The 16,050-nt window shown below is 44.5% G+C and overlaps 1 protein-coding gene across 2 annotated transcripts in view; it reads left to right on the forward strand.

The window, feature by feature from the left end:
* The window catches only part of ENOX1 (ecto-NOX disulfide-thiol exchanger 1), a 688,766-nt gene that overhangs the window by 370,366 nt on the left and 302,350 nt on the right, over positions 1 to 16,050 (forward strand). The window contains exon 5 of one of the 2 annotated variants that reach the window (XM_088842775.1): positions 1,791 to 1,937. The exons of the other annotated variant lie outside the window; for it this stretch is intronic. Coding sequence (XP_088698901.1) covers positions 1,850 to 1,937 — 88 coding nt within the window. The 5' untranslated portion in view covers positions 1,791 to 1,849. The remainder of the gene's footprint in view (positions 1 to 1,790; positions 1,938 to 16,050) is intronic. 2 annotated transcript variants of the gene reach the window in all.

The following is a 16,050-nucleotide window of genomic DNA, read 5'->3' on the forward strand; positions in this document are numbered from 1 at the left end:
TAATTGGTTTAGAGGAACACCTAAGGTTCTCTGGATACACTAGAGTGACGTACATAGTAAGTACATACGTAACAGTAAAATTCATAAGACTGGGAGCTTGTGGTTCTGTCACATTGAACACATGCATTTAAATCTCCTTATTCCAAAATCTCCCTAAAATTTTGGCAAGGAAAAAGAAAAAAAAAAATACCATACAGAGATAGTGACTGAGAGAGAGCAGAGAAGCAGGTGGCACTACACAGGAGCTGTGAGCAGACTCTGGGGAGCTGGCCCTGTGATGGGGGACTGGCGAGGGGCACCGAGGGAAGCCTGCAGATCTGTTCTGCAGGATCCTGGGCAGGCTTAGAAGGGGCGTGCGGCTGAGCCTGGAGGAGGCTGACACTAGCTGCAGAGTGATCGGTAATACTCGGTGTAACAGAGTGCACGGTCTGACTCGGCCCTGTTCCTCTCGCACCCTCGCACAGCCACTCCCAAACCTCCGTCCCTGATGCAGGCAGCTCAGAGATGCTCCAGACTCAGGAAACTGAGGCCTGGGCTAGAGAGGTGAAAGCAGGGGAATTCAGTGCAACTCCGTAGAGTGAACAGGTAGGTGAGACCCTCCGGACTATCCTACAGCAGAGACCCCAGAGCATTTGTAGTCATGACAGGCTCCATAGACAGGAGTTTAAAGGATTCTTATCTAGAGAAGCTAAATGACCAGACTGGCATTTGGCGTCCCTATGGAAACGGCTGGATTCCTACCCACTGGATTGCCTCAGTAGACACCTGCTGGATAAGCGTACCTGCCCCGAGTCAGTGTTTCCAGTCAGTTGTGTGAGGACTCACCATCCCTAAATATAAATAAATTATTTGTATTACTAATGTATAATACAGATGATGAGTATCACATATAGATGTGAGTATCACATATAGATGTGAGTATCTTTAAGTATAAGTCAATAGTGAGATGGTCACCAGATATTTGAGTATGGCTCCTAATAGAAAATATAGAATAAAATATTGAGATCAAAATAGAAATGGGTTAGAGGGCTTGGGAAAAATAATGATAATTCAAGAAACAAAAGAAGAGCTTTTAAAAACCTATAGTATCTTCAGAAAGATGGGAGACAATATGACATCCATGAAATAAAAGTTAAATTCTGAAAAAAAAAAAGAAACATTCAGAAAATGAGAAAGAGATCTTGGAAATTAAACTCATAGTTAAAAACAAAATTATTCAGAGGTATAAAAGGTCATGTCAAGCAAACTTTCTAGAAAGTAAATTAACAGGCAGTGGTTATAGTAGGGTGGGGGAGAGAAGGTAAAAAATGGATTGGATCAGCTCACCAGCTTCAGCATTTTACCGTAGATATTCCCCAAAGGAAAAATAGAAAAAAAAAATGGTGTATTATAGTAAAGAATAATACAGGAAAAATTTCAAACCAGAACAATAGGAATTTCCAGTTTTAAAGGGGAGAAAGCGCCCAGAACAATGGATAAGTAAAAAAGTTTCATTAAGGTTCTTTACTCTGAGGTTTCAGCATCCCAGGGACTTAAAAGAAGATTCCTAAACCTTCAAACCAGATCACAGATGAAAGGTCAAGAGAAAAACTGGCCCTTCAGACTTCTCAGCCACAATGCTGGATGCTAGAAGAGAGTGAAACTCATCCTTCAGAGTTCTAAAGGGAAATAACTTTTACTCAGAATTAGAAAGCTTAATTAGCAGGCAAGTGTGAGAGTAGAAGTTAAGACGTTTTTCAGACACACAAGAAAGGTCTCAACAAATTTACCTCCCGTGTACCTTTTCTCAGGAAGCTACTAGAGAATGAGCTCCACAAAAATGAGGCTGTAAACCAAGAAAGAGGCAACCATGGGATCCAGGAGGCGGGGGACCCACCTCAGGCGAGAGGCACAGGGATTTCGCCAGATGGTGTTAAAAAGAAGCCCCAGGACAACAGGTGGGCAGCTGGCCTGGGGAACCACTAGCCTGGACGGATTGAATGGGAGGCCTGTGGAGGGACAAACAGGTCTGAGAGGGTCACTGATGGAGTTGCTCACGTCAGAAATGATGGTAGTAGGGCTTTTATAGTTGCTTTGAAAAGTTGAGGGCCGTTAGTAATAAATACAAACAAAAAGGAAGAAAAAAGACAGCACGAATGAAAAGGATTGAATAAGCTAGGAAGTGCATTCCTATACAGCGTGACTTAAAAGTAAACGATATTGCATGGCATAACAACGTAAACAAAGAATATAGATTTAACCCCAGATTCCAGTTCAGCCAACTGGAAAGATGAGAGCAGAATGCTCTTTGGGAGCATTGGTCTAAGAGTGTCAAGTGTTCCTCATTTTACAGAGTAGTAAGACATTAGGTGAGCTCTACAAATGATCATTTAAGAAATAGCAGTGTACATGTATCACTTAAACATATGGAATCAGATATCAGAATTGAAAGTTAAAAGCACTGTCCTTTTCCATGACCCGATTCAACCTCTTTGAGGTGGGGAGGGCTGTGTTAGATTTACTGGTTAGGCTTCCTGCCCTGGGCCAGCCCATAGGTATAACCATACTGAAAGGAAGCAGTTGGGGCAAAAGTCTTACCTGTATCAGAGGCTACTCGCTCAGGCAAAGCATCATTGTTCATAGTAAAAGCAAACTGGACTCTGTGGGAGAAGGTGAGGGTGGGATGATTTGAGAGAATAGCATTGAAACATGTATATTATCATATGTGAAACAGATTGCCAGTCCAGGTTCGATGCATGAGACAGGATGCTCGGGGCTGGTGCACTGGGATGACCCTGAAGGATGGGATGGGGAGGGAGGTGGGAGGGGGGTTCAGGATGTGGAACACATGTACACCCGTAGCTGATTCATGTCAATGTATGGCAAAACCAATACAATATTGTAAAGTAATTAGCCTCCAATTAAAATAAATAAATTAAAAAAAAAGCAAACCACACACACAAAAAAACGTGATTTCTGAGGAGAAACAGGGGGTGGCAAGGACGAGTGGGGTGGGGGTGGCTGGTTTGGGTTTTAGGCTTCTTCTACCCTGCTTGCCTTTTTAAGCTCTAGGCATATGTGACTTTGAAAGGTTTTAGGTTGGCTTTTAAATTTACTGGAATCAGAAACAGAGGCTATAAAAGCAAAGTACACAGTACCCCCTCTCCCAGAAAAAGCAAAAACAGGACAAGAAGAAGAGGTCAGTGGTGCTTTTCTTGATGTCTTTCAGAATTCATTTATCTGTCTCATGTCTAATGACAAAATAGGGGCCTGAGAACTGTCTACCAGTCTCACTTCAGCTGACATTTGGAGCAACCTGTCATCTGCAGCCACCCCCCCTCCTCCATATTCTCTGTTTAAACTCTACTGGGCCACTTCATGTTCCTTTTATAATGCCTGTATTTTCCCTCACCTGAACCTTTGCTTATATAATTGGTGCAGTGGTAAATAATTCACCTGCCAATGCAGGAGACAGTAGGTTCAATCCCTGGGTCAGGAAGATCCCTTGGAGGAGGAAATGAAAACTCACTCCAGTGTTCTTGCCTGGAAAATCCCATGGACAGAGAATCCTAGCGGGCTGCAGTCCATGGGGTCACAAAAATGTAACGAATAGTTATATTCACCTTCCATTCATATATATCCCCCCAACACATTCCTTTCCCAAAGCCCCTGGTTCCACCTGCATCTCTTCCTGTTTGTATCTCAGCCAGGACCCCCTCTCTGGATCACAGCATCCTCCCCTTTCCTTTAATTCCTCTTGCTTTATCCTTGGCACCACTGGCCACACATGGCTTTCAATCAGTTGTTTGTTTTTTTTTTCCCTTGTCGAGTCTGTTCAGAGTTAGCAGGTAGCAAGGGCAGGAACCATACTGCACAGATATTTATTCCTCTTCCAGAGGCTGGCAGAGTGCTGACATAATACAGGTACTGCCTCAGACAATAATTAGATGAATAAATGAATCTTCCATTACGTGTGAAATCTGTTCAGTCATATGGCCCGGTGCTAAACATCTGTATCTATATAAATAAATATTACTGGAAGGAAAGGAATTTATGTGCCTTTTTGTTTTAAGAAAGCTGATGTGTTTTCTCCTAAAAGAGGAAGATCATACTCAGAGCCCAGAGGGTTAGCTGCTCCCTCAAACTTTTGCTTGTGTTTCCTTTGTGGGGAATGTGGGAAAGTGTCACCCAGAGGGTTTATATTTGACTCTGCAGGGATTATAGGATTGCAAGGAATTGAGCAAAATGTCAGTAGAATGTTGCCTTGGTCTCAGGGTAGAGAAACTTTTAGATACCCCCCTGTATGTGGTGGACATAGCCCTGTCCAAGATGGAGCAGAAAAGGATAAAGCGCTAATATAAAGCAGTGTGTGTGTGCTCAGTCCATTTAGCTGTGTCCGACTCTGTGCGACCCTATGGACTGTAGCCTGCCAGGCGTCTCTGTCCATAGGATTCCTCCGGCAAGGCAAGAACACTGGAGTGGGTTGCCAGGCCCTCTTCCAGGAGATTTTCTCAACCCAGGGATCAAACCTACGTCTTTTATGTCTCCTGCATTGGCAGGCAATTTCTTTACCACTAGGGCTCCCTGGGAAACCAATATGAAGCAGATTTTCAGGAAACAGTCAGTGATAACACAGTCATCTGGTTGACCAACCACAGCTTTGCACCTAATTGCTCTTTCTACTTCATCAGGCTTTATACCACGCTGCCCACGTCTCCTTATAACCACTCAGATGATCCCCTAACAAATTAAATCACAAGATGAATCTAAAATGTTTCCTTGGTGAAGATAGCAGAATGCCCATCCATAATACGGTGTATGTGAACAGCGGAGTAACTATGAAGCCATTAGCAAGAATGAGGTAGATCTCTGTGTTCTGATACAGCAAGGGCTTTAATATATATTGTTAAAGGGAAAAAGTAAATGTGGAATAAGATGGCCTCTTCGTGTCTACTCAGATGCCATCTTTTCCATGAAGCCCTCCTTAACCACTACATTTATAGTTGCAAACACATGCCCTCCACTGCTGGCTTTTACTTCATTACCATTGATTCCCGTTTGACGTAGTGTGTATTTGTTTGTGATGTAGCTCACCCACTCAAATGTCAGGTGATGAAGGATGTTGTGTGTTTTATTTACTGCTTCTCCCCCTGGAAAAATAAATGACTGGAATGAATGAATTTGTGTGGGAAAGCTGATTATTGGCATAAAAGGTTACTATTTGCACAGAATTTCTAGAAACCGACAGAGACCTAACAGTAGTTCATCGGGCACGTGGGAGGAAGGCAGACTCTGTTTCTATCTTAACCATGGACATGCGTCACTTTTTAAAATAAAGACACAAGTGTAATAGAGAATCCATCTAAAATGTTTCTCCACTGGCTATAGTAAAATCCAAGTTATTTGGTCAGCACTGTTTATTTCTGTTTCTGAGATAATGGACACCAGTCAGAATTTCTCTTCTTTCCAGAAGTCAAGTTGTATATGGACCACCATTCAAGTCCACAGTTTATATTTTATGAAGCCTTTACCAACAGAGACTTTTTATTTTCCATCACAGTAAACCATCTGTACTTATGTTGTGGTGAGGAAAAATTGGGTTTCTAGGGCAGATATTATATCTTCTGAGTCTCAGCTAAGTGACCAGTGGCAGGTTGCTTAACCATCCTGAGTCTTAGTTCCCTTCCCTATAATACTGGGATAATTCTTAAAAGCATGGATATTGTCCAAGCAAAACAAGGTGAAATGTGTGTATCTAGCGCAAAGCAGGGCTCAGTAAATGTTAAGTTCTTCTGTTTTCCCTGCAGAAGCTGATCCAGGAATAGTCTTATCCCTGACGATTCAAAGCATCATCAAGGTCCCAACATCACTGAGCACTTTATTAGAAATGCAAAATTTCAAGCCCCAACTGATCCAATGAACCAGAATTAGATGTTGCCGTTTAACAAAATACCCAAGTGATTCCTAGGCACAGTAAAGTTTGAGACACTCCGTTTTTATGTTTCTTACAGCAGTGTTCCAGACAGGCTCATATTAGTCTTGTTTTTTATGTTCAGTATTTTGTGAAGATGTATTTTGAGGTCTTAGAGTCTTCCAGATGCCGGAGAGGCACTGCCCTAACTGGTAAAGAATTCACCTCCAGTCTGGGAGACATGGGTTTGATCCCTGGGTTGGGAAGATCCCCTGGAGAAGGGAAAGGCTACCCACTCCAGTATTCTGGCCTGGAGAATCCCATGGACTGTATAGTTCATGGGGTCACAAAGAGTCGGGCACGACTGAGCGACTTCCACACACTCACACAGAGATAGCAAACAGCTTGCCTGGGATCACACCGTTGGTTTGCAGGTGAACCCGTCCTGAGGCCATGTCCATACCTGCCCCTTTTTATCAGTATCTTCTTATCCAGAACACTATCCCCCTGCCCCAGATTATACCAGGGCCGGCTGCTGGACCATTAGGAATCATCCCAATGCCTTAGAACACGCTGAAAATATTTAAACTGCCGAATTCTAAACCTTCTTACCCTGCAGAAACCACAGGAAAGACTTGTCCACACTTTTTCCTTATTTCCTCTGCCCGTGGGCAATCCCGGTACCTCCCCACGTGGCCCGTTGTGGCACTTCACGCCCCTTCCTCTTGGGAACTATAGGTAACAAACTGTCTTTTCAGTGACACCTGTCTCCCAATCTGTTAGCCTCATCATTGTTCAGTCACTAAGTCACGTCTGACTCTTTGCGACCCCGTGGAACTGTAGCCTGCCTGGCTTCTCTGTCCATGGGATTTCCCAGGCAAGAATCCAAGAATCCTGGAGTGAGTTGCCATTTCCTTTTCCAGGGCATCTTCCCGACCCAGGGATCTAACCCACGTCTCCTGCATTGGTGGGCAGACTCTTTACCACCGAGCCACCTGGGCAACCCCAGCCCTGGATACGTTTGAAAACAAGCTGCCCCGTGAAACTTTTTTTCCTTGTGAAGTACCACCTGCCAGCCCTTCCCATTGACCTTGGCAACTGGAGTTTCATTTAGAGAAGTGGTGAAGGGTGCACAGCAGAGCCAGATGTTCTGGTGGGCATGGCTAACAGGCTGAAACACAGGAAGACGCTTAAGCCACCTCATCAGGCTGAACTTACTTTTAAATAAAGACGATCAAGGAGAGCCGTGAACAGGGTTGTAAATCTGCTTAACGCAGTCTGACTACATTGAATGCCAGTAATGCTCCTTAAGCATAAGCTTTGCATACTCCAGAAACTGCTATTGCAGATGCTTAGGACCTCCAAGATAATGGAACCATTTGAATTGAAACACACAAAACTTATTTACAGCGTTCTGAGACATCCAGGAAACAAGTGAAAACCTGCCACCCACATCCATTCATTTCTTCCCTGTGGCTTCTTAATACCGTGTGTATATTTTAGGTAGAGATAACTCCGACCAGGGAGCAGCTTTCAGGTCACCCAGCAGCTTCCCTCGTCACGTTTGCATTTACCTCTTGGGCTTCCCTGGTGTCTCAACAGTAAAGAATTCGCCTGCCAATGCAGGAGTCACAGGAGACACAGGTTCAGTTCCTGGGTTGGGAAGATTCCCTAGAGAAGGAAATGGCAACCCACTCCAGTAGTCTTGCCTGGGAAATCCTATGGACAGAGGAGCTTGGCGGGCTACAGTCCATGGCGTCGCAAAGAGTTGGACATAACTGAAATGACTTGAGTTTTTCTTTTTCCTTTTTCTTCTCTTCTGCTTTGAAAAGAATCTTGATGTATGGAAGTGAGCTAACTGAAGCCGAAGTTCATAGAAGCAAATATTAAAAGAGTATAAAAGGGATTTTTCTCCCTATGACTCAAAGAAAAAAATATAATAAGGAATATCTATTTCAGAAATATTCCACATGTGTTAGGTAAAATATGAGAACAGAAGATAATAATTTTATGGTAGCTTTTCCTTATAAAAATTTTTGCTGCCGTTTTATTAAGGAATTAGGATTTGATTAGCAGCTTTTAATTAGAAATATTAGACAAGGAAAATTTTTGTTATTTTATGACTATCAGTTGTGCTTCCATAAAAAAATAAACCCTTGTCACTGACCACTCCCACACACACACAGAAAGGTAACTGTGTGAGGGTGATGGATATGTTAACTGCTTTATTGCGGTCGTGTCACAATATAATGTGTGTTGATGAAAAAAATTAATCAGTAGTCAATCTGAGAACGAAGTGTAAATTTTATTCAAGCCAACCTGGGGATGGTAACCTGAAAGACAGTTGAGAACTCTGAGAGCTATTCCAAAGAGGTAAAGTGGGAAGGTTGGTATATGTGTGACTTTTGGGGAAGGGAGTGCATGCAATTAAGCAAGCATTTTGGTAGAGGGTACTGCTGGTTTCAAGGAAGAGAAGTGTTTCATGGTTTTAGGGCTTTTCTACATTAAGAGGATGCAAAGATCTGAGAGCTGATAAAATTTTCTCCTAAAATGTCTAGTGATCTTAGGGTCAATTTTGCCAGTTTTCCTAGAGCAGGAAGCACTGCATCCTGATCTTTGCCCTGAATTCCTTTGAGGGTGTGTTGTAGGTCAGCAATTGCAGTGGTTCATGACTTGAGTCTTGTAGAACTGGATGGTGAGCAGCCTTCTTTATTTTATGGTCCCTCCTTTTCAGTCTTAATTTCACCCACGGTTTTGGAGGCATACCAGGACCAGTTTGTCCCACTGTGCTCAGAGTGCTCATTTCCAGGCCAGGCAAGGGTTTCGTTGATGGGCCTCTCCATGTGCTGTCAGTGCACTGGGTCTCATTAACAGTAGCCAAAAGCCCACTTGTATAGGTAAGGGAACCGAGACTCTGTTACGATTCAGGAGATGGTTTTCTCTCATCCACATCTAGACTTCATCTAGAGTTATACTTGCCATCATGGATGTTACTAAAACTCTGTGTTTGGTATATTGTTTCAAGTCACCTGGTCATCATTTTTTTTTTTTATCACTTTACCTTTTATCATCGCATTTGATAGTGCAAGAAACAATAATCTTGTAAAATAGAATACAAGTAGTATAAAACAAGAATACAAGTAATACAGCTAGTAACATTAACAGGGTCGTAAATGTTTGAGCTGAGAACTTCGATTAGTGCAGCCCGGGATCTCCTTGATCTTTTCATCAGTCTCCTCTGCACCACTCACTATCTTTAAGGGAAATAATCTATTGGCTCTGTGCATGCAGAGATGTGTACACAGCAAGGCAAGTGGTGGGTCATCGTGACCCCTTACGGGATTGAGAAAGGAATGCTTATCTTCCAAGGAGTTACATGGCTGGTGCCGGAAGATAAATTGATCTTTATGGTTGAACTGGCCTTTTTGCCATTTGGGAGGTCTGGTTAACACATGAAGCAGCTTCACAGTGCACACTCGCGGGGAGGGAGGAGGCCCAAACAGGCAGAGAAAAAAAAAAAATCTGTTTAAATTTTTTTCGTTTTGCCTTCAATTATGAATTGTTATTTCGTCATATGTATTGGGTTGATCAAAAAGTTCCTTCGAGTTTTCCCATAAGAAGTTATGAAAAAGCCCAAACGAATGTTTTGTTTGGTCAGTCCAGTATATCAAACATCATGTTTATACAAATGTCATACAAATTTATTTGTCAGTTATACTTTGATCAGCCTGGGGGTGGGGGGACTTATTTGTCCTGACCGCAAAAAGAAACTTGGGCTGCAGAGAGCAGGATTTTGCTTTCCATTTGTGGCCCAATCAGATTCAACGTTACTGCCCGAATAGTCTCTAAAATTTGACTTGTGGTGTGGCCTACAAAAAAAAAAGCATCCCCTGAAGCCACAGGCTTGTTGGTGGTAGGTATTTTGTTTGATTGCTCCCTGACCCTATTCCAAGAAACCTAATTCGCCCAAGGGAGTCTCACACAGGAAAGGAGTGTTTGCATCTGTTTAGGGAAATGTGCCCAAAATAATGACTTAAAATAATGACTTATTTAGAACGCAGAACCGAATGGAATGGAATGGATTGATAAGCCAGTTTGAGCAAGCTGAGAGCCACCCAGGCCTCACTGTTATAAAAGGAGCCCTACAGCAAAGCATTTTGCCCAGACCATCTGCCAAGCCCCATCTCCATTCAAGGAGCATTCTCTCTCTTAAGCTCTGTTTAAAACTCCGAGTCTTCCTAACGCCTCGAGGCACAAGATCTCTTCTTAAGTTGCACTTAGACTTCTAAGATGGTGCGGATTTCTCGGTTCAGCCCTGCAGACCCCAGGGTAGAAACTGCTCTCCGAGGTATGTTACCCATTTTAAACTTCCCTGAAGTAACCACAGTGTGCTCGGTCGTGGAGGTTGTGCTGTGCCCGGAAGGTAAAGCCTGTTCTTGGTGGCCAGGAGAGGTGGCGGGTACGAACTAAGCCTGTCTTCCCTCCAGGGAGAGCCAGGCTCAGCTTCTTTCTCACTTATTGAACTTAAAATGAACCGGGCAGTCAGAAGTAAGGGGCTGACATCTCATCTAGCAGAATGAAGGATGAATTGAGGCAAAGAAAAAAGAAGGAAAGAAAACACTGCCCTGCCAGGCTCTTTTGTGCTGCTTCATTTCCCATTTCTGTGGCTTTGTCTTTTTTTCTCTTCACTTGTCTGCCAAGGAAATATAGTTGATTTGTTTATATAACCCTAGCCTCAACGTTGGCAGCAGCTCTGAAGTGTCAGAGGTGACAACAAAAACTTCCTAAAATATATTTTGAAAATCTGCAGCTAGATTAATTTCTTTCCTTCTTAATCTTTCTCCGTATTTAATACCAAAAAAAAAGAAAAAAGAAAAAAACCCAGCTCAACCATTGGCCATGATTCAGTTAGCAAGTTTGAACCGAAACTTCTGTTCTTGCAGGGTGGTAATGAGAGTTTCCCTTTTTTAAAAAATTTAGATCTGTCTTTACACAATTAGCAAATTATTAAATAACCTTTCCTTCAGAGTCTGCAAGCTCTTGCTTGTTTCCACTAATAAGAGAACATGTTTTACAAGGTTCACGTTGATTAATTGACAAACGCTGATAAAATCAAAGCAGGGTTAAAATGCAGCGCACCAGCTGCAGTGTAATTTACTTTTGGTCAATAATGTTTCAAGTGCCTATACGTTTATGGTTTCACCTTTAAATAAATATTACTGTCATAAGTAATTGAAACATCCATTGTGGAAATGCATCTCTGAGGACGACTGTCAGGAACCCTAGCTAGGATGAAACATTTCTATATCTGTATATGTTTTTTCTGCTCAATTAAAAGCACCAGTTGCTGTGAGCATTTTAAAGATGGGTCCTTTCTATTTTATGTGAAATGAACACTAACCTCTTTTAATATATTTTGAAAATCATGTACCCCTTGATTAACCTAAGTATAGAGTTCCAAACATTCATGGAGTTCTTAAGGCATAAAAATAAGTAGCTAAATGCTCTATGCTACTAGGCTTACTTACACCATTCACTGGAAGCCTGATCGTCTTAGCTCCTTGCCATCTAACTGTTTGGGCAGCTCTGCTGTGCTCCGTAAGAGGCCTATAGCTGTCTGCTTACTCTCAATGTGTTTCAGGCATCAGAGATGCTGGGCCAAACCCACATTCCTGTTTTTGCTTATGAGTAAGTAGCTGTCCATCTCCCGCGTCCCAGGTCAGACCTGAAGGTGCCAAGGATCCCAGAAGAAGGGAAATGTACCCTGGGTCACAGACTGTCCTGCGGAGTCCCCACTCCTGTCCTGTGGAGGTCCACACTCAACGGATAGACTCACAGGCTCTCGTGCTCAGGAACACCCTAGCATGCATTAATAGATTCAGGACTCCCACCCATCTGATAGGTGCGTTTTGGACATCTTCAGAAGTCCGGCCTCATCCACATTCCTGGGAAATTAGATATCCTTCAAAGGTAGCTTGACATGCTCTTATCAACAAAGTCATTCTAACTCAGCAAATATTTGCCAGTTCTACTAAATGCCAGATTCTGCACTGGGCCCTGAGGATGGATATAAACCCAGACTCTCTACCCTGAGGGAACTTACAGTATCTGATCATAACTTTCAATATTTGCAGTTTGTTATTTGAACAATGTCTTTATGTAATTTGCCAAATTTTGAAGGATCCCCATAGTGTGCCTGCCACTGTTCTAGGTGTTCAGTAAATATTCCAGATGTTTTCTTTCTCTAGTAATTAGCAGAGACCCCCATGTCTTAGTGGCTCCCTAGGCACCTCTCATTTGTGAGTGTTCTGTGGGAGCTGCCTCAGTTGTTGGTTGGGTAGCAGCTGTTCTCAAGGGTACCACAGCTGCCGGTTCTGAATTGATGTCAGTGGAACCGAGCTGAGACCACCACTCTGTTGTCATTGTTCGGTCTCTAAGTTGTGTCCAGCTCTTTGTGACCCCATGGGCTGCAACACACCAGGCTTCCCTGTCCATCACTATCTCCCAGAGCCTGCTCAAAGTCATATCCGTCGAGTCGGTGATGCCATCCATCCATCTCATCCTCTGTTGTCTCCTTCTCTTCCTGCCTTCAGTCTTTCCCAGCGTCGGGGTCTTTTCTTTTATGCTCTTCGCATAAAGTGGCCAAAGTATTGGAGCTTCAGCTTCAGCATCAGTCCTTCCAATGAATATTCAGGGTTGATTTCCTTTAGGATTGACTGGTTTGATCTCCTTGCTGTCCACGGGACTCTCAAGAGTCTTTTCCAGCACCACAGTTCAAAAGCATCACTCTAAATTCAGTCAGAGGATGCATCGCCTTCAGGATGGGCTTGAAGATCCTGGGGAACGAGGGAGTTGAGGACATATGCGCTACTTAGAATCAAGCTGGTGTTGGAATGTCGAGGCACATTAAGCTGACAAGCCAGGGCTGAGGGCTGGGCAGAAGTCACAGTGGGCCAGTAAATGGTAGAATGCAAAATGACTGGCCTGAAGGTAAGCCTAGAAGGCAGACTAGTGGAGGCCACCAGTTGGAAGAGATCAGAGCAGGTGAGTCTCTGGAGCCCAGCCAGCTTGTGTGCATTCCAGAAGCTCAGCCCCTGCTGGTGCAGTGGATCCAGCCATCACAGGAATGAGGCTTGAGGATGGTAAACCTCTTGCACTGAACTTGGTCACAGAAAGTAAAATGTGCCTCTAGTCACCTAGGGCACAGGCTGAGAGCAGACCAGGAAGTGTGACCGAGAATTTCTGAGTGTGGGCTCAACATGTTCTCTCAGCCCAGACGTCATTAAGACGGTGTCTGGCCCGAGGTAGACACTGTTCCACCGAACTGACCTGCATCCGAAGAGGGAGGCAGCTTCCAAAATGAAGCAGTTTGTACACAGCAATTTAGAAATCAAATTGCCCTGGCACTTAATGGAGACACACACGCGGAAACATCCAGAGGAGTGTCAAACACATAAGGGGGAGTATCATGTCTAAATGATACATGCGTTGCCCCTGTGCGTGTGTCCTTCACTCCCCTGGTTTCTCTCCTGTGGGTTTCACTTAGTAAGGAGAGGACAGAGCTGCACAGAACTGGAAATGTGTGCGATTAGCTGTCACCTAACAGGTTTTTGGAGAGGTTTTTGTTGCGGGAGCATTTGGAAAGAAAGAAAGGAGGAAGGGAGGGTAGAGGGTCAAAGCCCCGCAGAAGCCCCTGGTTTAAGTCCAGGAGGCCAGAACTGGGAGGCTTGCCGGCAGCTCTCCCAGCGTCTCTCCGGCTCTTCCCTCGGGAAGGTGCTGCCTGCCCCATCCGCCGGGGGCTCTCTCAGGTTGATGGTGATGGCTGCCAGTGAGAAGAGCGGGCCTTTTTTTAAAAAAAGTCCCACATCACCAAATTGGGCGGGGGGGACAAGAGAAAGACCACCCCACCACCACCACCACCCAAGCAGGCATCTGTCATGCCCCCTGCCATTCTGAGCCCTGAAGCCATGGAGGGCCCACTCACACTCCTGAGTCAGTATTCCCTGTTCTGACACTGCTACTGCTACTGCTGCTGCTAAGTCACTTCAGTCGTGTCCGACTCTGTGTGACCCCATAGACGGAAGCCCACCAGGCTCCCCCGTCCCTGGGATTCTCCAGGCAAGAACACTGGAGTGGGTTGCCATTTCCTTCTCTAATGTGTGAAAGTGAAAGTGAAGTCGCTCAGTCGTGTCCGACCCTTAGCGACCCCATGGACTGCAACCTACCAGGCTCCTCCGTCCATGGGATTTTCTAGGCAAGAGTACTGGAGTGGCTTGCCATTGCCTTCTCCCACTAGGCAATGGCACTAGGTGGGGCATTGTTATTATTCAGTTCAGTTCAGTCGCTCAGTCGTGTCCGACTCTCCGCGACCCCATGAATCACAGCACGCCAGGCCTCCCTGTCCATCACCAACTCCCGGAGTCACTCAAACTCATGTCCACAGAGTCAGTGATGCCATCCAGCCATCTCATTCTCTGTCGTTCCCTTCTCCTCCCGCCCCCAATCCCTCCCAGCATCAGAGTCTTCTCCAGTGAGTCAACTCATCGCATGAAGTGGCCAAAGTATTGGAGCTTCAGTTTCAGCATCAGTCCTTCCAATGAATACCCAGGATTGATCTCCTTTATAATGGACTGGTTGGATCTCCTTCCAGTCCAAGGGACTCTAAAGAGTCTTCTCCAGCACCACAGTTCAAAAGCATCAATTCTTCGGCGATCAGCTTTCTTCACAGTCCAACTCTCACATCCATACATGACCACTGGAAAAACCATAGCCTTGACTAGATGGACCTTGGTTGGCAAAGTAATGTCTCTGCTCTTTAATATGCTATCTAGGTTGGTCATAACTTTCCTTCCAAGGAGTAGGCAGGTTTTAATTTCATGGCTGCAATCAGCATCTGCAGTGATTTTGGAGCCCAAAAAAATAAAGTCTGACACTGTTTCCACTGTTTTTCCATCTATTTCCCATGAAGTGATGGGACCAGATGCCATGATCTTCGTTTTCTGAATGTTGAGCTTCAAGCCAACCTTTTCACTCTCCTCTTTCACTTTCATCAAGAGGCTTTTGAGTTCTTCTTCACTTTCTGGCATAAGGGTGGTGTCATCTGCTTATCTGAGGTTATTGATATTTCTCCAAGCAATCTTGATTCCAGCTTGTGCTTCTTCCAGCCCAGCGTTCCTCATGATGTACTCTGCATAGAAGTTAAATAAGCAGGGTGACAGTATACAGCCTTGACGCACTCCTTTTCCTATTTGGAACCAGTCTGTTGTTCCATGTCCAGTTCTAACTGTTGCTTCCTGAACTGTATATAGGTTTCTCAAGAGGCAGGTCAGGTGGTCTGGTATTCCCATCTCTTTCAGAATTTTCCACAGTTTATTGTGTTGTACAGGGGCTCTAACACGTGCAAATATAAAACCCAGAAGGACGATAACATTTCTTTAGAACATCATGTTGTGCTATCGAATCAGAGGACACTGAGGGGGGAAGGCCAGTGCCAAGTGTGTAATCCACACCCTGGCCTTTCCTCTCCACCTGGGAGAACCACGACCAGCCCAAGTTCAGGCAGTGAGTCAGCAGCAGACCCGGAGCCCCAGGCAGGCCACACACCCTCCTGGGGAGGAGGGGGACCCATGGATCTGGGGAGACACATGCTCAGCTCTCTGAAGCTGCCTTCTTTTACAAGGGGAATAATAAGAGGGTTAATCCCCAAAGCTCATCTTCCTAAATCCATTCTCGCTACAGCTTGGCTCTGCTTGTCCGTGGCTCAAAGTAAATACTGCACCCAGTCCAGACACTTGGTTTATCTTTTTAACCTTTCTCGTACACACACACACACACACATATCCACTTACACATATGCGTACACCTCTTTGAAAATAATACCAATATGAATGAATTAACTTCATTTTGTAAAATGTGAAGAAGCAAATATATAACCCTATTATAGTTAGGTTCCAGCTGCCCTACATTTCCTTTAGGAACTCCACTATCGTCAGCCTATAGCAGCTGTGAAAACCCAGTAAACTCCCGCCCTCCTCTTGGTCTCAGCCTCTCAGCACCATCTTCACTTGGGCCTTAGAACCTACTGCTTCCTCCATCCGGGTCTTCCCAGGGGACCTGCTTCCCTCTTCCTTGTCCCTCTGCGGCAGGAGAGGGACGCGGTA

Source organism: Moschus berezovskii, chromosome 13 (genome assembly GCF_049115385.1).
Source record: "Moschus berezovskii isolate FMDL1 chromosome 13, NW_MosBer_1.0, whole genome shotgun sequence".
Lineage (NCBI taxonomy): Eukaryota > Metazoa > Chordata > Mammalia > Artiodactyla > Moschidae > Moschus > Moschus berezovskii.